Genomic DNA, 24,263 nt, shown 5'->3' with positions numbered 1-24,263 from the left:
TCACCCTCCAATGGCCGCCGCGGCCAGTGAGCTGTGGCCGACGCACCTCGCTGATCCAATGGCAGGAGCCAGGTACTTCTCCTGGTCTCCCATGGGGTGCAGGGCCCAAGCACTTGGGCCATCCACCACTGCCTTCCTGGGCCACAGCAGAGAGCTGGCCTGGAAGAGGGGCAACCGGGACAGAATCCAGCGCCCCAACCGGGACTAGAACCCGGTGTGTGGCGCCGCAAGGTGGAGGATTAGCTTAGTGAGCTGCGGCGCCGGCCAAGATTGGCTTCTCAAATAACAACCAGCTCAATTCAAACCTCAGTTCTACCTTCTTCTAACCATGAGTTCTAGGAAAGTAACTTAATCTTAAAGTTCACTTTCATCTATAAAATGAGGGTAATAATAATAATTATTGTAATAATAGTCTTGTGAGAAGTAAATAAAATATGCATATAAATCAGTTTGATGGTTTACACTTAGCCATTCTCATTAAATGGTAGCTAATATTCATATCTTTTTAATAAGTTGCTGGCTATCTATATTGATAGTCAATGATGGAAAATTGGGTTAAGAGGTGCTATACCCTATAACATCTAAATTGAAGATATAAAGAAAAAAGTAAGTTATAAAAGACAGGCCTCATCAGACAGTGAAGACTCCAGATCTGAGTACCTATCTACAGACATTAAGAAATAAAAGGAGTTTCGCACAACAGGACCATCTATCATCATAGGTTATTAGATGGCATAGTCGAATACGACTCTGCTTACCTCAGTTCGGTGCACAAGCTGCTGAGTTGCATCATCATTCATGCGAAAAATTTCCAGAAATGGGTCAGATTTGCTGAAGAAATCCTAAAATACATAAATAGTATTAAGTTGCTATTGAACCATCTGTTGGTCTGTTTCTAGAATTTTTTCCTTGGCTTTGCCTCTTTGTGTGCTTGTTAAATTTTTATTAAGTAGTAGAATTTGAGCAAGAAAAATCATAAAAGTTTTGGATGTGACTTTGGCTTCTAGCAGGCAGTTAGAATTTGGGTAGTCACTTGAATCCAGTCAAGATCTAGTCCTCATCAACCATGAAGATTTAATCAATATGCAACCCCCATGATTTCCTATCTTCATATGTGAAATAAAGGCCATGCTTGTCATTTATCCATGAATATCTTCCTGAATTCTACACATACTCTCTTCTTACCCTGCATGGGTGCATATTGCCATTTTTTTTTTCTTGCTTTGTCCTTTATCCCCATGCTCCATCCTTAGCTAGAATGAGCTGCATCTGAATGCCAAGCCTTTGTGAAGTAAGTACTTAATTGGTTGAGATTCAAGCATTCTTCAAAAAATCATTTCAAATGCCGATTATTTGAGAAGCAATAATATATTATCTTAAAAAAGTTAATTACAGTTATTATAAAGCCTAAGTCTGATGACTACAATATCTGAATCATCTGTGGGTCTGTTTCTATTATCTGTTTCTTGGTTCTACTTCTTGGTGTGCTTAGTAATTTTTTTATTAAATAGTAACTTCTAATAAGTAGTTAGTAGCATGGGAGTAGTCACCTGAATCCAATCAAGAGTGAGCTATTTAGAGGTCGGGGTTGTTCAAAAGTCTTTTAAGTTCTTGACTATTTATTTTTTCTTTTTTTTTTTTAAAAAAAGATTTATTTAGTTATTTGAAAGGCAGAGTTACAGAGAGGCAGAGGCAGAGTAAAACAGCGAGAGAGAGAGATCTTTCATCTGTTGGTTCATTCCCCAAATGGCTATAAAGACCAGGACTGGGCCAGGCCAAAGCCAGGAGCCAGCAGTTTCTTCCAGTTTCCCATATTGGTGCAGGGGCCCAAGTAGTTGGGTCAGCTTCCACTGCTTTCCCAGGCACATTAGCAGGGACTGGATTGGAAGTGGTGCAGCTGTGGAAGTGGAGCAGATGGGACATGAACTGGTGCCCATATGGGATATCAGTGCTGCAGGTGGTGGTTTTATCCATTGTGTCACAGAACCAAACCCAGGTTTTCATTTATTTCATAGTTTTCCTTGGGTATAGTTCTTAAAAAGTTCTGGCTTAAAGCCTCAGTGATTATGAGTCAATGCCAATTTTAATTTTTTTTAAATTCTCAGGGCTGTCTCCACAGTCTCTTGGCTCTAGGTTCTTGTTCCATTTCTTCCTATGCTGTTATTAATTAACGAACGCATTGAGAGCAGAAGTTATTCAGACTGCTGACTATTCTTCTCTGAAGCATCTATGAATCTTTAGTCTTAAGTTTCTTAGTAGCTCTTTCAGGTTTTGTTATCCAATTCCATGAAATCGCCACCAAAACTTCTGATCATTTTTCTGATCATTTTTCTCTTTATTTTTTTAAAGATTTTAATTTATTTATTTGAGTTAGTAGAGTTAGAGAGAGAGAGAGAGAAAGTCTTCCATGCACTGGTTCGCTCCCCAAATGGCCTCAATCTGAAGCCAGGAGCCAGGAGCCAGGAGCTTCTTCTGAGTCTCTCACATGACTGCAGGAGCCCAAGCACTTGGGCCATTCTCCATTGCTTTCTCAGTCCATAGCAGAGAAATGGATCAGAAGAAGAGCAGCTAGGACATGAACCAGTGTCCATATGGGATGCCGGTGCTGCAGGCAGGTCACTTAGCTGACCCTCCCTTTTTTAAAATTTCATTTTATTTTTTATTTTCTCCTTATTAGTAAATATTTTCTGCTAGGCTTCCCAGCCTCTCTATTCATGCTATTTGAGGAATTACCTTAAGTGGAAAATCTGCATAGTATATCTAAACCACCTCTCCGGGTTTCTCTTCTCTCCAGTTTCTTGGTTCCTCAAATCTCAACTGTCTTAGGCCTCTCACATAGATGTCTCTTATATCTTGTCTAGTATTTTCATTGGAGGGAATGACATAAAACAGGTGCTCTATTGGTAACTGATTCTGTCTATATCCTTCTTTTAAACTTTTTTTTACTCCATTAGAAATAAAACCTCAAACAGAAGGAACTTTATTTTACTTTATATTACTGATTTCCTCAGCATCTACCATAGTGTCTAGATTTTTATTAGTAGTACATAGAGTTACTGAATGAGTAAATGAATGATCACAGGATGAAAGAAAGAAAGAAAAAGAGAGAGAGAGAGAGAGAAAAGGAGAGAGGGGAAGGAAGGGAGAGAGGGAGGGAGGGAGGGAGGGAGGGAGAAAAGAAACTGTCATGAATCCTAGATATATGGTTGGAATCTATCTGAGCACATTCTTATTATGTATTTCATTAGGTGATTTTTCCCCCAGAAATCTAGACTAATCGTGAAGCAGAACTAAATTTGCTTGAAAAACCATCTTCTCTTACTGTTAGCAAGCAAAAGTCAAACATATCACTTCCCTTTGTGCACTGTCTAGTCTCTACTTCTAAATTTTCCCTCTCAATGACTTTACCAGCTTTCCTTATCTTCAGCTCTGCAAAATATATGCAAGACATATGCTGAACATAGAGCTTTTACAATTTAGCTTAACATACAAGGAGAGAGAGAGAATCCAGCCCTGCAAAGTACCATTTAGTCTGGTGGTAACATAAGTATACCAAAAACATAAGACAGGACTAAGTAGGAATGAATGAATAAGTGTACAAGCAGTCTTCAGAGAGGAGGGGGCAGCTGATGAAACTTGACTGGAAAATATGGTTATGAGGAGGGTATTTCTTTTTCTTTTCTTTTCTTTTTTTTTTTTTTTTTGACAGGCAGAGTGGACAGTGAGAAAGAGATACACACAGAGAGGAAGGTCTCCCTTTTTCCATTGGTTCACTCCCCAAGTGGCCGCTACGGCCGGCGCATTGCGGCCCGCAAGCTGCACCGATCTGAAGCCAGGAGCCAGGTACTTTCTTCTGGTCTCCCATGCAGGTGCAGGGCCCAAGGACCTGGGCCATTCTCCACTGCACTCCTGGGCCACAGCAGAGAGCTGGACTGGAAGAGGAGCAACTCGGGACAGAATCCGGCGCCCCAACCGGAACTAGAACCTGGTGTGTCAGCGCGGCAGGCAGCCTAGTGAGCCGCAGCGCTGGCCATGAGGAGGATATTTCTAGGTCACATCCCAAGTGATCGTGTGAAACAGTAAACATACGGAGGATCATGCCAAGTAGTTTAACTGGACTACAGCCTGAAAACACATAGGGAAGGCATTGCAGACAAGGTGGGCAAAGTCAGCTCCATCATGGGACGGGCTTCAAGGGCTCACCGGAAATCTTGTTGCAAGAGGCAGTGGGGAACCATCAATATTTCCAGCACGAAAACATTTTGATCAGCTCTGCAGGGAAGAAAGTCGGCCTAGACACTTTGGGGCTACCTTAGAGGCTGACATTCTTCCCCACGGCTTCCTTCCCACCCTGCTAGAAACCAAACTCTATGCTCCACCACACCTGGAGTCTGGAATACACTTTACCATTCTATTTCTGAAGGTAGCAGATTACTGTAGCCTTCACCTTCTCAAGAATTCACAATGGCTGATTTCATCATAGACTCACCCTACAAACCTCGTATGTCCCTTAAAATGGCCATTTTTCCTCCCAGGCACACTTCCAACTGATTCCAACTCTTGAAGCATTTGACCAAGACATTTTTCTCTCAGATCAATTTCTCTTTCTACATTCATATTAGAATATTGGAACTTCTAGATAAAGAAAATCCTGCAATTTCTGACAACACAGAAGCAAATCGAAGTCATTACGTCAAGCAAATAAGCCAGGCATGGGAAGACAAGTACAAAAGTTTATCTTGGAGCAGGCATGTAGCTCAGTGGCTAAGTTGCTGCTGAAAATCAGAGTGCCTGGTACAGTCCTAGCTATTTCTCTTCCAATCCAGCTTCCTGTTTTTGCATACCCTGAGAGGCAGAAGATGATGGCTCAAGTACTTGAGTACCTATCACCCATGTGGGGGACCTGGATTGAAAACAGGGCTCCCAGCTTCAGCCTGGCCCAGCCCTGGTTGTTGTAGGCAATTGGGGAATAATCCAAGGCATGAAAGATTCTCTCTCTGCCTTTCACATAAAATGAAAATAAATACAATTCTAAATAACAATAATAAAATAAAAAATTATTAAATTTGAGAATATAATTAACAGTGGTTAACAGAGGCTGGAAGAGGGTAGTGGAAATGTTGATTCAAGTTACTAAGTTATAGAAGTTCTATTGTTCTAATGAACAGTAGAGGGACTAGATATAATGATAATATCATTTTTTTAAACTAGAATGATTTGGGGGCATTTTCACCATAAAGAAATTGTATTTGAGGAGATAGAAATTTTTACTCTGATTTGAACATTACACAATGTACACATATAGCAAAACATCATATGGTACCCCTTAAGTATGTACAATTTTCATGTATCATTTAAAAATACAAAAGTTTTTTAAATAAAATAATAAAAATCTGAATATGAGAGTACTTAAAAAAGTTTGTGGAAAATGGAATTAAAATGCTTATTTCATTGCAATAATTTTTTATATCCAGCCGTTTTGTCAAAACACATGTTTTCTTTCCTTTATTTTATTTTATTTTTTTTATTTGACAGGTAGAGTTACAGACAGTGAGAGAGAGAGACAGAGAGAAAGGTCTTTCTTCCATTGGTTCACTCCCCAAATGGCCGCCACGGCTGGTACTGTGCCAATCCGAAGCCAGGAGCCAGGAGTTTCCTCCTGGTCTCCCATGCGGGCCATCCTCCACTGCCCTCCCGGGCCACAACAGAGAGCTGGGCTGGAAGAGGAGCAATCGGGACTAGAACCAGTGCCCATATGGGATGCCGGCGCCACAGGTGGAGGATTAACCAAGTGAGCCACAGTGCCAGCCCCCAAAATACATGTTTTTGACAAACTTTCAAAGTACCTTCTTAAATCAAAAACATAAAAGATTGTAGCTTCCTGCCTCCTTCCTTTCCTAAGGAATATGGACCTCATTCAACTGTCCCTGAGTGCTGGTCCCTCAGGAGATGTGTTTATAAATTATAGTTAACAACTGCTGAACACAATGGTAGAATCCTGGTAACCATTTTTCTTTCTTATTGACAATCTAACATTTTTATTACTGTTACTTCTATTTTAAAATGGGAAATGTGTAAAACTGAACACTAAAGATAGAAAGAAGGAAAAAAATAATCCTACCTATAATTCCACAACAATCAGTAGGATTTGAGTAAACCTTTTTCTACAATCCAGATATAATTTTATTTTCTTTCTAACTCTTAAAAAGTATATCTGTAACTACACTTTGTGTGCAATTAAGTACCCTATTCTTTTCCCTTGGTATCATATTGAAATGCTTTTTCTATTTTTTAAAAGATTTTATTTATTCATTTGAAAGATAGTGTCACAGAGAGAGAGAGGGAAAGACAGAGAGAAAGGTCTTCTATCTGCTGGTTCATTCCCAAAATGGCTGTAAAGACCAGGGCTGGGCCAGGCCAAAGCCAGGAGTCAGGAGCTTCTTCTGGGTCTCTCACATGGTTGCATGGGTACAAGCACTTGGGGCATCTTCTATTGCTTTCCTAGGCCATCAGCAGAGAGCTGGATCAGAACAGGAGCAGCCAGGACTCGAATCAGTGCCCATATGGAATGCTGGCACCTGCTTTTTCTATTTTATTTCACATTCTTTCAAAGGACATATACAATAAATTAGAGTATAAAAAATATAAGGCTCCGTCTCTAAGTCTCAGGAACTGAAAATCTAATATGTAGCACACTGGCTTTAGCATTGCTTTTTTTTTTTTTTTTAGATTTATTTATTGATTTGATGGAGGGAGGGAGAAGAGAAAGAGAAACAGAGACAGAAACAGAGACAGAGAGATATCTATCCATTTAGGCACTTTGGCCATCTTCCACTGGATTGCTGGATTGAAAGTGGAGCAGCTGGGACTCCAACGGGCACCCAATATGGATCCCAAGCAGTGGCTTAACTCACTACACCACAACTCCGGTCCCAGCATTGCTTTTGAATTCTAACTCTGCCATATATAAAATGGATCATCTTGGGCAAGTTGTTTAATTGTCCAACTCCCAGTTTCTCACCCATAAATGGAAAGCACATCATCTTTTGCCTCATTGCAGTGTGGCAGAATCAGAGGCGCTGACTCAGTGAAGTGCTGAGTTCAGTGCCGGGCATGTAGCAAGCACTCATGATATGTTGGCTGCTATGATTATTGGCAATAGAAAAAATACACGGGGTCAATATTGTGGTCCAGCAAGGTAAGCGTTCAATGCCGGCATCCCAATCAGAATGCTGGTTTGAGGGCTGTCTGCTCTGCTTCTGACTCAGCTTCCTGTTAATGCGCCTGGAAAGGCGATGGATGATGGACCAAATACTTGGGCCCCTGCCACCCACGTTGGAGACACAGAAGGAGAATCTAGCTCCTGGCTTCAGCCTGGCCCAGACCTGTCTATTGTGGTCATTAGGGGTAGTGAATCAATGGGTGGGAGATTCTCTCTCTCTCTCTCTCTTCTCTCTCTCTCTCTCTCTCTCTGTTGCTCTGCCTTTTAAATAAATAAGAATGTGTGAAGACACTTTGTGAACTATGCAAGTATCAGACAGGATTATGGTTAAGAAGGCATCTGAGCCGGCGCCGTGGCTCAATAGGCTAATCCTCCACCTTGCGGCGCCGGCACACCGGGTTCTAGTCCCGGTCGGGGCGCCGGATTCTGTCCCGGTTGCCCCTCTTCCAGGCCAGCTCTCTGCTATGGCCAGGGAGTGCAGTGGAGGATGGCCCAGGTGCTTGGGCCCTGCACCCCATGGGAGACCAGGAAAAGCACCTGGATCCTGGCTCCTGCCATCGGATCAGCGCGGTGCGCCGGCTGCAGCGGCGGCCATTGGAGGGTGAACCAACGGCAAAGGAAGACCTTTCTCTCTCTGTCTCTCTCTCTCACTGTCCACTCTGCCTGTCAAAAAATAAAAAAAAAAAAAAAAAGAAGGCATCTGATTCGTGGAGACAAAACAACTCACAAGCAGATCAAATGTCAAAGGCACATTCAGACATTTGTGTCTCTAAAATAACAACTGTGGACTTAGTGCTATGATCACTTTAATATGAAGTGTCTGGCCTTTTCTGCTTGACCATCAGCATTAAGGTGGTCCCTGGGACAGTTCAGTGCAATGAAGATAAATGAATGAGGTATTTTGCTGAATTTTGCTATGGTGAATTTCTTTCATATCCTGGACATCATATTACTCTGCCCTTTTAGACCAATATGAAATAAATTTAGCTAAGAGAGAGGGAGTGATAAGCCATCAGCTGAGGTTTGTATTAAAAAATAAGTAGTGCATATCCATGATAGTGATCTTGAAAATAGAGTACCGAACCAAAAAAAAAAAATGGACTGAAAAATGCAGAGTCATACCCAGGCTCAATAGCTTACTAGTCTTGTAACTTTGGACAAAATTTTAACCTAACTATCCTTCATCTGCAAAATGCAAACCAAAATACCCACCTTTGGGAATACAGTTATGAATTTTAGAAATAACAGGTTACTCTGACACGTGGCACATTGTAGATGTTCAGTGATTACACTTTTCTCTCATTAATGCGGACTGGATTACCATTCTCAGGCAGATACACTTGAGCAGAGTAAAATCACAGCACAACAGTGAAACATTTCACATTGCTTTAGAGCATGGCTCACCAAACCAATGCACATGAGCCCAAATCTGGCCCACGATCTGTTTTTGTGAATAAAGTTTTATTGGAACACTGCCACACTCACTCAATTATATCTGGGGCTGCTTTCATGCTTCAAAGACAGAGCTGAGCATAGGGACGGAGACCATATGGCCTGCTAAGCTGAAATATTTACCATCTGGCCTCTTGCAGGCAAAGTTTGCCGACCTCTACTTTAGAGACAGATTTGTTTGCTTACACATCACCCTATCCCACTTGCACCCCAGGAGTTCTAACAATGCAGTCTATACTGGTTCCCACTGTGCATGGGGACACCACCAGTGGGAGCCAACACACCAGTGTGAACACTTTCTCAGGTCTGGGGGAGAAGATTTTGTCAGTCTGAATGTTCCAAAGGTGAAGATCATATGCATATCTCTTCCCAATTGCAAGCTAACTGCTAAGGCAACAAATGCTCTTGAGACATTAGAAATCCTCTCTCGAAGTGAACAGCATTCACATGACATCAATAGTTATTTCTCACAAACCTAATCTGCTTTGTATACTGCTCTCCCTGAAGAGCACTCGCAGGGAAGGCTCACAACGCCGTCCTTGCCCCATGAGAAGGAGCACTCTGTGTGTCCCCAGCCCCTACTCCCAGGGTAAACACCTTGAGTAGAGTCTGGTGGGTAGGGCGGGTGAGTGTGAGGAAATACAGCTTCAGCTAGAGCTGAAGACCTCAGAGCACATGGAAGCACGCCTGGCTGCTTGGACCAGGGGTGCCAGCTACACTTGTTTACTATTTCACTCCTTGAGCTCTGACATGGTTGGTGGATCACTGGCCCACTGGCCACCGTTGGTCACTCCCGTAAGTAGGATAAACCTGTGCCTCTCCCAGTTGGACTTCTCGGTGGCTTCTTTGGAGTTGATGAACATTATGCATGTGTCTAATTGGACCTCTGGCTCCCACAGTGAGATGGCACGTCTCAAATCTCAAGCATTTTAGATGTCCACATCGGGTGGGTGGCTTTTGGTTTGCTGGGCAGCATTGCAAAGGCAAGTTTAAAATGACTATTTCTGTCAAAAGTTAGAACAGATGATTTTGATCGTTTTCACCACAAAAGAAAATGTTTTAGGTGATGGATAAATTAATCACTCATTTGAGCATTGCACATGAAATGCAGGCATTGAAAGGTAACACTGCAGGCCATAAATATACACAATTATTATATGTCAATCCTAAAAGTTTTAAAAGGAATGGGCATTTCCTTGTCACTGTGGTTCACAGAAGAACCTAGTGCTCCCAAATAGACCTGACAAGTGGCAGATTTCAACTTCTGGTCTCAGAACACTTTACAGTCTTAAAAAGAACCAGGGGATTGGGATGGCACTGTGGCAAAGTGGGTAAAGCTGCCTGCAGTGCCGGCATCCCATACAGCCACTGGTTTGAGACCTGCTCCACGTCCGATCCAGCTCTCTGCTATGGCCTTGGAAAGCAGTGGAAGATGGCCCAAGTGGTTGGGCCCCTGAACCCGCGTGGGAAATCCAGAAGATGCTCCTTGCCCCTGGCTTCAGATCAGCTCAGTCATTTGGGGAGCTTGCCAGCAGTAGCAAGACCTCTATTTCTGGCTCTACCTCTCTCTGAAACTCTGTCTTTCAAATAAATAAATAAAATCTTTTTTAAAAAAGTAATGGGGACCCCACAGAGCTTTTGTTTATATAGTTATATCTACAACCATTTATCACAGTTTGAAACCAATAAAATTTAGAAACATTCACCTGTTAGATGATTTTTAAAATGATAAAAATAAACCTAGTTCCTCTTTTGCAAAAATAATATTTTAATGGAAAGTAATTATATTTCCCAAATTTAAAAAAATAGGGAGAAGAATGGTATTGCTTTACAGTTTTGCAAATCGGTTTGATGACTAGCTTAACAAGAGACAGCACGCTTCTCACATCTGCCTTGATATTCAATCTGTTGCAATCTGAGCATTACACAGCCTCTGGAATTCCAATGTCCATGTGTAAGACAGAGAATGAAGAAAGAAAACAACGTCTTAGCATGACTGCAAATTTAGTTTTGACGCCATGGATGCTGCTGAAAGGGTCTTGGGACCTTGGCCCACACTTTGAGGACAGTGGACCTACACCATACTCTCACCTCCCTCCTCCCTGGCTCTTCACTTGCCTGAAATACTTGGAAATGCTACCAACTTTTCCATGATCTGAGACTAATCTATTAACTCTGTGCTGAAGAAGATTCAGATTTCACTCAGGAAACCTGACTGCGTCTCTATCAAGGTAATTTGCTTCATATCCCTGAGTCTTGGTTTTCTCAGCTGTAAAAGAAGGCAGCTAGATGAGATGAGGAGCTTTCCCAGCTGAGGGCTATAGACGCCTGGGGGTTGCCCGAGTTACTGAAAGGAATTCCAGATATCCTGTAACTATTGTCTGAACTGGACCCAGCACATTGTTCTCACACATTCATACTGCAGAACTTAAATGTATGTAGACATCAGCTGCTTTCATTATGCTCATTACCACAATCAAAAAGTTATGAGCTTTATTTATCCCATTATATCTATATACTCAAAATTCAACTGCTAACAATCAGATAGCTATAACATTTTTAACACTTTAGTGGCCTTTAGGCCAGAAAATGGGTCCTCTTGGAGAAACTCTGTGGTGTATTTTTCCAACTATGGTCCAAGAAAATTTTACTATCTTATTCTGGTTCTATCACAAAAATATTGTGGCAGACTGCATTTTAAGAGATGGCTGCCAGCTGGCGCCGCAGCTCACTAGGCTAATCCTCCGCCTTGCGGCGCCGGCACACCGGGTTCTAGCCTTGGTCGGGGCGCTGGATTCTGTACCGGTTGCCCCTCTTCCAGGCCAGCCCTCTGCTGTGGCCCGGAAGTGCAGTGGAGGATGGCCCAAGTCCTTGGGCCCTGCACCCCATGGGAGACCAGGATAAGTACCTGGCTCCTGCCATCGGATCAGCGCGGTGTGCCAGTCACAGTGTGCTGGCTGCGGCAGCCATTGGAGGGTGAACCAATGGCAAAAGGAAGACCTTTCTCTGTGTGTGTGTCTCTCTCTCTCACTGTCCACTCTGTCAAAAAAAAAAAAAAAAAAAAAAAAAAAGATGGCTGCCACAAGGTTCACTGTCTGCAAGGTTCTCTACAATGTGACTTTGCCACACCCCCGTCAAGATGTGATATCTAACTGCCTCTCCTAGGATCTGGGCTGGCCTCACACCTCACCAGAACCCACAGAATGCAGCGGGAGCGATGACACATGACTCCCAAGGCTAGATCTGGAAAGGCCATGGGGTTTCTACCCAGTTTTCTTGCTGTTCTCTTTCTGGGAGAAGTCGGCCACCCTACAAGAGGTGTGACAACACTAGAGTAACTCTGGTTAACTGTGTTAGCTGGGTCCAGCCTTTGAACCATCCCATGTTTCAGGCATGTAACTAAAGATAGCATGGAGCCTCCAGACAGGCTCACCCACCAGCTGAGTACCACTAGGTGACTTCAATCAATATCAAAATGAGCAGAAGCCCTGCCCAGTAGAGCCCTGACTGAATTTCTGACCCTCAACATCATTCAGTGTAATAAAATAGTTATCAATTTAAGTTGCTACTTTGGCCTCAGAATCATGCCTTAAGGCATTCAGATCTGGCTAAAAAGCCCAGGAGAGTTTCTTAGGCATGGAAAGCCAAGAATGACCTAAATGAAAGATCTCTGTGAGTGAGATCTCAGCTGAAAGAATGGGCCATCAAAGAAGGAAGTACCTTTCTCTGAAGGGAGGAGAGAACTTCCACTTTGATTATGGCCTTGTCTAAATAAGGTTGGAGTTGGTGAACTCAAGAGGCTTCCATAGCCTTGGCAACTCATGACAAGAGCCTCGGGTGATTACTGACGCCATAAGTAAGAGTGTCAATTGTTAAATAAACAATGGGAGTCACTGTGCACCTACTCCCCATGTAGGATCTCTGTCCTTAATGTGTTGTACTATGCGAATTAATGGTAAAACTAGTATTCAAACAGTACTTTGTGTGTCTGTGGGTGCAAACTGTTGAAATCTTTATTTAGTATATACTAAGTTGATCTTCTATGTATAAAGATAATTAAAAATGAATCTTAATGAAGAATGGGATGGGAGAGGGAGTAGGAGATAGGATGGTTTGTGGGTGGGAGTGAGGTTATGGGGGGAAAAAGCCACTGTAATCCAAAAGTTGTACTTTGGAAATTTATATTTATTAAATAAAAGAAAAACATAAAAATAATAAAAAAAAACAAAAGACAAAAAAATTTAAGTTGCTAGGTTTTGAGGTGGATTGTAACCTGGCTGGCTGAAGGGTTGTGTCACTGGGTAAGTGGTGAAACCATGCTGTGCCTTGGCTTCCTGAAGAGTTTGTGAGAAATTATTTTCATGGTATCATATTGTTCTTTGACCTTACGACTCTTCCTAATCTGACAATACTCACTTTCCAGTACAAGCTGAGGCAAGGGCCTCTGCTTAGTTATCTAGATTACTAAAGAGCCTGCACAAGACACAGATAACATTATGAAGGCACTGGGATCTACAGTGCTGGGCAATGAAGCTCAATGATGACCAGTGCCCTAGATGATCAGTGCAGCCACTGATTGGAATGACCATATAGAACCACAGTAAGTACTGCAGGGAGCTGTTTCAGTTCTGTGAGCTAGTGCTCATTTGAAGGAAGGAGAACTGCCCAAACACCTTACAGCATGGTCCACTAACAAGTCCCTATGTCCCCCTGCACTGGAACATATGTTAGGTATAGGTGCTTGTGAGACTACCAATTGGGAAGAAATCATTATGAGACTTTAAATGAGTAGCTTAAAACTGCTACAGGCTGACCCAATGGCTTATAATGGTACCAGGGAAGATGCTGTGGTTTTGTGAGTTCTTTAACATGGGAAGATGATAGAAGAGAAGCAGTATTACATTCATAAAGAGGTGAGGGCTAAAAGCTCACTCTCTTGGACATCAACTGCAATGCACCCACCTCACACTAACATCAAAAAGTCACAGTTTACAAAGGTTTCACACAATCTACCAATAACATCAAGAAATACAATGTGATTTGCTCATAAGGATAAAGGCTTTCTGGGTATCCCCAGGCAGAATGGATTACCCTCACCAGGATGCTCTGAATCCTTTAGCATATCTCACATGGCTATCGCATTATTATATTGTTTGGTTCTTAAATTTACATGTCACTTCAATGATGAATTCCACCTCTGAGCTTCATTGCCCCAGTACTGTAGATCCCAGTGCCTTCATAATGTATCTGTGTCTTGTGCAGGCTCCTTAGTAATCTAGATAACTAAGCAGAGGTCCTTGCCTCAGCTTGTACTGAAAAGTGAGTATTGTAGTGCAATATCTTTTTTTGTTTTGTAATGTGCTTTCTGCAATACCTTGTACATAACAAACACCCAACAAAGTTTGATACATGAATAAGAAATGAGTGAAAAAATGAGCAAATAAACGAGTGAGAAAGATGAATTAATGCATCCATGGGCAATATTTTTTTCTAGATAAGGAGTGAATGAAATATATAGGGATATAAACTTCTCAAGACCTTAAACAGTTGCTTGAGACATAGCTTTCCCAATTTTAGCCTAATGCTCATTAGTCATTGAAGAAGTGAAGTTGCATCCCCAAATACCCAAATTTCTAGTTTTACTCTAGGAAAATAGAGTCCTACACAAATACATTTATTGATGTGATTTTTTAAACTCAGAATATTGTTGGAAGGAAATCATCAAAGTCATAAACTGAAGTTGGGTAGGACACCACCCCCCTTTTTAAGGTATGGAGACTGAAGAACTTTTTCTGTATGTAGACACCAAACAGAGCCTGTGATTCGGCAGAAATTGTAAGGTAAAATAGAAAGAGTTATAGATGGAAGTTACATTGACACTTACTAGCAGTTTTACCACTTACTTTTTTTTTGATTTTTTTTTTTGCTTTCAAACTGTTATTTAATGAATATAAATTTCCAAAGTACAACTTATGGATTACAATGGCTTCCCCCCCATAACGTCCCTCCCATACCACTTACTAACAGTGGATGGTGGCCATGACAATGTGCCTTGCAGACTTCTAACTACAGAGAGTGTAACGGACCAACAGCCTTGGCATGCATGCTCTTAAATTCATTCCTGCATTTACACCCAGGCCAAGCTTCCTACAGGTTGATACCAGCTAGTGATGGAGTACACAGGGAACATTAAGACCTGCCCTTTCCTGGGAGACACGGGACTTCCCCATGACTGATTGTGGCTCCAGGACTCCCTGACTGCCTTGCTGAGCACCCCTCAGACGGTGTGGCTTTCCAGAGGACTTCCACCACCCCTCACGCCCTCTCTTCACACATGGTGGTCTGTTGGCTTTTCCAGACTTCTCCCTAATGTTCCCTTTGTAGCTATTTCTCCTAATAAAAGCATTGCATATTTAAGCTTGTCTTAGTAGATAATCAGAGGACCTGGACTAATAGTTGCAGTGATATTAGACAAGTTACTTCATCTTAGAATCTCTTTCCTCATCTGCAAAAGCATTAATAATACTTGTTACATGGGAGTTGTATAGATGACTAAATGTGGTAATTCATGAAAAGCCCTTAACTCTGTACGTGGCAAATATAGTTGCTTAATTTTCCTCCCTTTCCCATTTTCTCTTTCCCCTTTATGTGCCCCTAACAAATGAGTTCAATCATATTTTCCTTTGCACATCTGGCCTGTGGCATTTGGAAACAAATGAAGTCTTAGTGTAATAAAACCATCTTGTTTTAAACCAGTCTCTTGCCTTCCCATTAAGTGCTTCTCAATGTGGGAAGGCCTTACTCCGCACACCTCTCTGAAATCTTCGATGGTTTAATAATGTGGTTTGAAAGGGAAAAATAGCTACGGGGGGAATCTGATTAAATTGTGTGTGCTAGCTTTATTACTTCTTTCAACAACGTTAATACCAAACACTACCTTGTCATCCAATTTCCGTGCACTGAATGCAAGTTCAACGTAGTCATCATTGCCAGATAATTCTTCTGCAATCACCTAAAGGAAAAGGTACAGATTAGCTACGTTTGTAGAGGGTGGACCTCTTATCCCAAGAACCCATGAACAAATCTAGCTCACATTTTGTCAGAAAATTCATTAAGACAGAGGTTTCAGTAGGGAGTTTTTCCATAGGGAACATTTTCATGATCCTGTTGAACATGGCACAGCCTTTCCAGGTACCCAAGAGAACCCCCTGGAATCTACAATGGTAGATGACTGGATTTTATTTATGCTGAGCAGGAGAATAAGATGGATGGGGCTCGAACTGAGGAACAGATTGGAAGCAGAAATTCAGATGAGTATCTCTCTTTACAGATCACAAGGCATTGGGTGGTACTTTCATAAGTAATTATAAATTGTTTCTTCCTTTGGAAAGTTACTAATCAGGAAAACCAGCACTATATCTCTACTGTTTTGAGTCAGACTAGCAAGGGGTGAGTGACTATACTAGTCTGTCCTAGTACTAGACCATGGTGTATGCTCATCAAGGAGATGTCACGTTCCAATATTTAATAGTCATTGACTCTCAAAACTTTCCGGCCAGAATTGGTAGAAAAAAATCCGTAGAAAAATAATTAAAAAAGCAACATCTGGTTGCATAAAGGTTGAGACATTTGTAAATAATGTCAGGATTTCATAGGCATTTAGGGACCACAGTACATGGGTACATTTATCAACCTGGTTGAAATACTGAGATTTCATTCAATTTATATGAATTCTGAGCTCAACTTTTCCATTATGAGTTGGTTTCATATGACCTAAATAATCATTAGTATTGGAAAACTGAAGTTATTTCATCAGATATTAATGCCAAGACAGTTGTTTATAGAGGGATAGACTGGGAGAGTATGAGCATCTGGGAGGAAGAGATACGCGTCCAGGTATACAAGAAAATCTCAAGAACTTCTTGATAACTCAGGAGCCATCATATTATATTTTTCGTTCCAATTTTAGTATATGTGCTGCCAAAGCAAGCACATTATCATATTTATATTTTTAATGAGGTTTTCTAATCACCTGAATGCCTCTTTTTCTTAAAAAAAAAAAAAAGTTTATTTACTTAAAATGCAGAGTTATGGCGGGGGTGGGGGGGGGAGACAGTGGGAGAGATCTTCAATCTGCTGGTTCACTCCCCAAATGGCCACAATGCCTGGAACTGAGCCAGACTGAAACCAGAAGCCAGAAAGGAGCTTCATCCAGTTTCAAGCATTTGGACCAACCTCCACTGCTTCCCCAGGCCATGAGCAGCTGGGACTCAAACCAGTGCCCGTACGGGACACTTTCATGGCAGAAGGCGGCTTCACCTGCTATACCCACAATGCTACCCCTGAATGCCTCTTACCCTCTGTTTGAGAAATGGTCCTTAATTATTTCATGGTCACAGACAACTCTGAAAAGCTGATGAAAGTTATGACCTTCTCTATCTGCAGAACCTAGACAAATTTATATATACACTTTCCAGCTGTTTCTTGGGAGCAACTGAAGCCAAGGTTTAGATCTGAGGACCCAGGATTAAGAAGAGCATTTCAATGTTTAAAATTAAGAAAATGAAAATTTTCTGGAATATGTGGAGGAAGAATGTTTCCAAGATACTATAGAGAAGTTTAGGTTCTCTCAGGAAAGAGCCATGGCAAGTTTCATACCTGGGACACAGGGTCTGTGAGCTTTAAGAGTGAGCCCATGGCCCCTTGTTTTTCATAGCACTAGGGAAGGTCTTCAAAGACCACTCAAGTGAAGATGCTTTAAGACAATGCCATTTACAATATCCGAGCAACAAACTCAGGTAACTCTTGTAAGAAAGGCCACAGTGTTCACCCCTGGGAACCCCTTTGGATTTTTTCCTCTAAAAAATACTTTCTTTTCAAATGAACCAGACATTCTCAAGTTATAAAGGAGTGTTCAGAGTGAAATTGTCCAGCTTATTTATAATTTTTTAAGGTTTATTTATTTGAAAGTCAGATTACACAGAGAGAGAAGGAGAGGCAGAGAGAGAGAGAGGTCTTCCATCTGCTGGTTCACTCCCAATTGACCGCAACGGCCGGAGCTGTGCTGATCCAAAGCCAGGAGTCAGGAAATTCTTCTGGGTCTCTCACGTGGGTGCAGGGGCCCAAGGATTTGGGATATCTTCTACTGCTTTCTCAGGCCTTAGCAGAGAGCTGGATAGGAAGTGGCACAGCTGGGGCTTGAACCAGCACCCATATGGGATGCTGGCACTGCAGGCAGCAGCCTCACCTGCTATGCCACAGTGCCGGCCTCATATTAATAATTTTAATATTGATATTTTGAGAGTTCTTGCTGTCTATTCAGATAAGAATTCTGGATATCAGCTCAAATAAATCAGGCGACATGGTAAGTTTTTAACATTTATTCAGTGAAACATATACACAGGAAAATTAGGGCTCTATTTAGTTGAGCAAGAAGTCTAGAAGCACAAGCTCGATCCATACCAGGCAGAGAGCAGGCTGGGAGCCACCTGGAGCAAAGTCTGTGATTAGGAGCAGCCACAGGTAGCTCAGCATGGGCCGGAAAGCAGAGGCAGAGAGCAAGCCTTGGGCACTCCAGGAGTCTTGGGCACCCCACACCTTTTATCTGCTTCCTAAAGGGGAGTTGCTATGAACAGGTAAAACCAGGTAAGGGCATGAGATCATGAAAGGGGCAGGGCAGAAGCGTGGTTGACAGCCCACAAATCTAATCAGTTTAATCCTATCTGCCTGCCTATCTCAGCAGGAAATCAGATTTGCCTCCCTAGCAATTGAGATTCTCCTAGTACTTCCCCCTACTTCCTCTCTGGCCCTTGCTTTCTTTCCTTTCCTCATTCTTTTTTTTTTTTTTTTTTTTTTGGTCTGCACAGCTAAATGGTTGGGTCACTTTTTCTGCCTTTCTCAAGGACTCTAATACAAGATCAAAGTATCAAATACTGGGAGTTCTATTTGAAAATTTGGGCTCTTATTTAGAAATATTTCCCATTGCCCAAAAGAACATTCTTCCATGATAGAAATGCCCTGCACACTACACTGTCCTATATAGTCCTATATAGTCACATGTAGCTATTGATCACTGGATATGAGGCTAGTGGCTACTGAATCAGACAACAAAGCTACAAACTAATACACTAAAGAGGAGTCTTAAATGCTGGGCTCTCTGGTCCTTAGGCAATGAACTAAGCCTTGGACTAAATGTTATTAAAGCAAAGGTTTAATTCTTGGGGGGAAAGGTTCCTCAGCAATACTTCTTTGTCTTTTAAATAATAGCCAATCTAACTGGAATGAGGTGATATTTCCTTGTGGTTTTCATATGCATTTAACTGATAACTGATGTTGAACAGTTTCTCAGGCCTCTGTTGGCCACTTGTGTGCCTTCCTTTGAGAAAGGATCTATTCTCATTTTTAATTGGATTATAATAATGGTTTTTTTTGCTATTGTTTTAGTTTCTTATATATTCTAGATATCAACTGCTTACCAGATGTAAAGCCTATAAATCTCTCCCATTCTGTAGGTTATCTTAATCTGTTGACTGTTTCCTTTGCCACATAGAATCTTTGTAAGTCATTGATGGGAATGTAAATTAATACACCCATTGTGAAAAATAGCATGGGAGTTCCATAAAAAGCTAAAACTAGAGCTATCATATGCTCTAACAATCCTAATACTGGGTATATATCCAAGGGAAATAAAATCAGTCAGTTGAAGAGACACCTGTATTTGCATGTTCATAATAGCCAAAAAATTGAAACAAATGCTCATCTATTGATGAATGGACAAAGAAAATGTTGCATATACACATGATAGAATGCTACTCATTCACAAAAGGATGAATTCTTATCATTCCCAATGACATGGGTGAAACTGGAGGTCACTATGTTAAATAAAGTAAACCAAGCACAGAAAGGCTTCCAGTGCCCGGTGACCTCACTCACATTCAGAAGCCAAAATAAAAAATCAATGATCTCATAGAAGTCAAAAGTACAATGGTAGTTATCAGAGGCTTGGGAGGGAGGAAGGGTAAGGAAGGAAATCTGATAAATGGGTACTAAGTTACAGCTAAGTAGAAGAAGTGTAAGAAGTTCTGGAGTTCTGTTGCACAGTAGGGTAACTAGAGATGATGCTAATGTACGGTATATTTTCAAAAAACTAGAAGATAAGATTTTGGATATTTTCTACCATAAAGAAATGTTAAAAGGTTGAAGAGATAAATATATTTACCTTGATTGTACATTATATACAATGTATACATGTATTAAAACATCACATGGTACTCTGGGGTGAGCATTGTGGCGTAGCAGATAAAGCCACTGCTTGAGAAGCTGGCACCCATATGGGTGCCTGTTCAAGTCTCAATTGTTCCACTTCCAATCCAGCTCCCTTCTAATGGCCTGGGAGAGGCAATGGAAGATGGCCCAAGTACTTGGGTCTCCGTCACCCAAATGGGAGACCCAGATGAAACTCCCGGCTCCTGGCTTCAGCCTGGTCTAACTTCAGATGTTGCAGCCATCTGGGGAATGAACCAGCAGATTGAAGATCTCTTTCTGTCTCTCCCTCTTTCTGTAACTCTGATTTTCAATAAATAAAATAAATCTTTTAAAAAAATCACATGGTACTGCATTAATGTGTATAATTTTTCTTTTCTTTTCTTTTTAATTTTTTGACAGGCAGAGTGGACAGTGAGAGAAACAGAGAGAAAGGTCTTCCTTTGCCGTTGGTTCACCCTCCAATGGCTGCCGTGGCCGGCCAACAATTTTTCTACATCAAATTTTTTTGAGAGAAATAGCTTTGTTGATCTGAAAGCTCTAGACAATTCTGTATTCTTCCTCTTCTCAATAGTTGTATCTTTCTCCCTATTTGCAGAAATGTTTAGTAGAAGTAAGCAACTTCCTCTTCAAATCTTTTTCTTTCCTGTTTTTTTTCCAAGAGTACAAAGATCAAAACTGTATTGTCAGGGCCGGCGCCGCGGCTCACTAGGCTAATCCTCCGCCTTGCGGCGCCGGCACACCGGGTTCTAGTCCCGGTCGGGGCACCGGATTCTGTCCTGGTTGCCCCTCTTCCAGGTCAGCTCTCTGCTGTGGCCCGGGAGTGCAGTGGAGGATGGCCCAAGTCCTTGGGCCCTGCACCCCATGGGAGACCAGGAGAAGTACCTGGCTCCTGCCTTTGGATCAGCATGGTGCGCCAGCCGCAGCGTGCCGGCCGCGGCGGCCATTGGAGGGTGAACCAACGGCAAAGGAAGACCTTTCTCTCTCTCTCTCTCTCTCTCACTGTCCACTCTGCCTGTCAAACAAACAAACAAACAAACAAAAAAAAAAACAAAAAAAACCCTGTATTATCAGGACATAGAAAGAGGAGAAAAAGAAAGAGGAATATTCTTGGAACATTCAGCACTTGTGGCATCAACTCCCAACTCTTCCCAGGTGTCTGACCTGGACCATCCGGTCTGTTCAGGCAGCACTTCTGGGCTTACCGTGATAGAGGACTTTCCTGCTGTGTTCCCATGTTTCAGCAAGGATTTGGACAGCTTTCTCTGGGAGACAATCTGTACAAAAGAAACAAAACATGGAGATACTAATCATATAACTGTATGTCAAGTTTTAAGCTTTTTCCCTCTACAAAATTATGCATTCATAGCTCTACTTAAAACTTGTTAATTATGACAGCAGCTATGTCCATTGACAGTTTAAGGTTTGCCTGTAGGCTTCTGTTGATACAGATCATTTCTCCTTTTCTTTCCTATAACAACATGTGATATAAGAGAGTGAGTAAGAAACTACACATAATTTAGTCAATCAGGAGGTGGATTCATTGCTGAGGCATTTATATCAAAATCAGATGGGTACTGTTAAATGTGCATACATTAAGATAAAGCATATGAAGCTTCCGAATGATCTCACATTAGCACTAAACCTCTATGCCAGTGGAGGGTGCGATGCAGGGAAGGAAAGAAACCAAGGTCCAAATTTGCAACTTTTGTGTCTATAACCACTAGAGTTCTATTTTTAACACATCCATTAGGAAGCTATAAAGTAAGTCATCAAGAAGCTGATGCCCAGACAAGCCAATAGGATTAACTGGGGTCTTTTCCACAATTTGGTATCAATGCTTACATGCATTGACAACTAAAATCATCATCATATTGGGAGCTATTCTTAGCTGCTCCATTCTCTACTTCCTCTCTTTTTTCTTTTTTGGAAGAGAAATTTTAGAAGATAATGATGGGTACAGAACCCATGATTCTTGCAAGAGAAAAGAATTAAACGAATCAAATTAATGTCATGCTCATCATAGTTTGGGAGGACACATCACCAATGATAGACAGCTTCTACACAGGACAGTCCCAGTGATCTTGGCTTCCTGAACTCAACTATTGTACAATCCCCTCCCCCTTGAGTGTGGGATGGACTTTGTGATATACCTCAAATGGGCAAAAATTATGGGATATTGCCTCTGAAATTAGATTACACAATGACTGTGACCTCTCTCTTGCTCATAGCCTCTCACTCTCTTTCTCTCAGAACCTTTGCTCCGGGAAGCAGTCCTGTTGTGGGTAACCTATAGAGAGGTCCATGTGGCATGGAATTGATGACTGCAGTCAACATAGAGGCCCTGTGGCCTGCAACAGCCATCTGCCTGGCCCTGGAAGACCCTCACTCAGGCTGAGTCTGACAGAACTGTGTCTCGACGGCAGCTTATGGGAAGCCCTGATCCAGAGGACCCAAAAAAGCCGAACCTTACTCTTGACACATGGAACTACAAGAGAATAAATGTCTGTTTTTCTAAGCTGTCAAGTTTGGGGGTAATTTTTAGCTCAGTAATAGGTATACATGTATCATGTGCAGAAAGATTTGAAAGGAAGTCACTGTGAAAGGCAGGGAGAAACACCCATTCTCTGTTCATTTTATGTTGTCTCTGTGCGAAAGCAATGAAAATGCCAAGAGTGTGCCAGTGCCAGATTCAGAGTCCAGAGAGCTTCCCCAGGACAAGCAGGTTTATACATCTTCATGGCCAGTCTGCTTTAATCTGAGAGGAAGCAAGACGTCTATAAAAAGAACCACCAGGTGATGGCAATGATGACAATGCAAATGACAGTGATAGGCACTCCAATTTAAAGACTATATATTATGTGGCAGATGTTTTATTCATCCCATAAGTATTTATTTAGCTCCCCCCTGTATACTAGACTTGGTGCTAGGCACTAAGAATAGAGTGTAAAGAAAAACCAGATGTAAAACTCTGGCCTGTGGAGCTTACTATTTCTCCCTAGGGATCTCTCAGCAAGGGAAGTGGGGAAGACATGTGAATAAAAGATGAAATAAGGGTCACCTATAAGCAGTAGCTATGCCAACATCTGATTAAAGAAAGAAACATATTCCATTTCCCAAGTATAATCTCACAAATATGTGTCATTTATTGCATACCAGTCACCATGACTTCATTGGACCCTTACAACCTCTCCACCCTGTAATTGCCCATTCAACTAGGTCACCAGGATGGGTAGACCATCTTTTCATAACATGCCTCCCAACACCCACACTATCTCCTTCAGGGAGGACTACTTGACCCATGCAGATCTGGATGGCCATAGTTCTTTCTGTTCCCTCTTAACTGATTTAAAAATATCAACTTTTCCTGATGCAGGAAATGAATAGAAAATTATCATATACCAGCCAGCTCTTGTTTTTTGCAAATGCTAGGAAGGTAAGCAATTGCCCAAAAAATATCTCTTCTTAGGAAATGGGCATTTGGTATACAAGTGGCCAATCAAGCCGGCAACAAAACAAACTTGTTTGTCAGCCTCCCGGCCTCCATCTCATTTCCAAAGAATGAGTAATAATTAGGGTTTCAAACCTTTCATTGTAATAATGATGGGCAAGCAACGAGTTCCCTTTCTTAGGACTGTCAGGCAAAAATAGCAGAGAATGCCCAGCTGGAGTGGTGATCTACAGAGAAAATCTATTTGTTGCAAACCCCATTTATCATGGAAGCTTTGTTGCCACTAAAGTAACTACATCAGATTCCAAAAGGCCCTTGGTCTTGGTTAGAGACAAGGTTCACCCCAGCTGCAGCTGACAATTGAGGCCAACAAATAGTAAGCTCTGCCTGGCATCAAGGCTACAGGGGATGCACTTGTCAGAGTCCTCTAATTTGATGTTTTTCACCCTGTAGTGGGGTCACAGCTGCAAACCTTAGCATTCAATAAAAACACGAAATGTAGAGGGAGGAAACAGAAGTTGAAATTCTGTTAGCAGGCTTGGACTAGAAGGACAAGGGTACTATTAGGTCCCTGATCTGCATCCACACATGGCTCTAGGAGGAAATGCTTCTTCCCTGGTGATGTGGGTGAGGGCTTCTGACAGCATGTGTTCTCACACACCGGAAGATCCACTGCTTTGTTTAGCCAGCAGAATAAATAACTTGGCCAATATTTCAACAAGTGTTATTCAGCTGCACTTTCTTCCAAGGTCTCAAAACATTCACGTTTTGCCCTAGACAGTACCCTGCTGTTATTGAAAATATCTTCAGAATTCTTTTTTTTATTGTTTTAAGACTGTTATGATAACAAATATTTATTGAACACTTTCTATGTGC

The 24,263-nt window shown here is 41.7% G+C and overlaps 1 protein-coding gene across 5 annotated transcripts in view; it reads right to left on the bottom strand.

Annotated features, from left to right (window-relative positions):
* The window catches only part of CPNE4 (copine 4), a 526,674-nt gene that overhangs the window by 146,780 nt on the left and 355,631 nt on the right, over positions 1–24,263 (bottom strand). For all 5 annotated transcript variants that reach the window (XM_051818460.2, XM_002722063.5, XM_051818461.2 and 2 more), the window contains exons 4-6: positions 21,142–21,213; positions 15,612–15,686; positions 759–842 (exon numbers count right to left, since the gene is read on the bottom strand). In XM_051818460.2, coding sequence (XP_051674420.1) covers positions 759–842; positions 15,612–15,686; positions 21,142–21,213 — 231 coding nt within the window. The remainder of the gene's footprint in view (positions 1–758; positions 843–15,611; positions 15,687–21,141; positions 21,214–24,263) is intronic.

This window comes from Oryctolagus cuniculus, chromosome 4, assembly GCF_964237555.1.
Source record: "Oryctolagus cuniculus chromosome 4, mOryCun1.1, whole genome shotgun sequence".
NCBI lineage: Eukaryota > Metazoa > Chordata > Mammalia > Lagomorpha > Leporidae > Oryctolagus > Oryctolagus cuniculus.
Note: the sequence above shows the minus strand (reverse complement) of the source record. Positions and strands in the feature narration are given on the sequence as shown.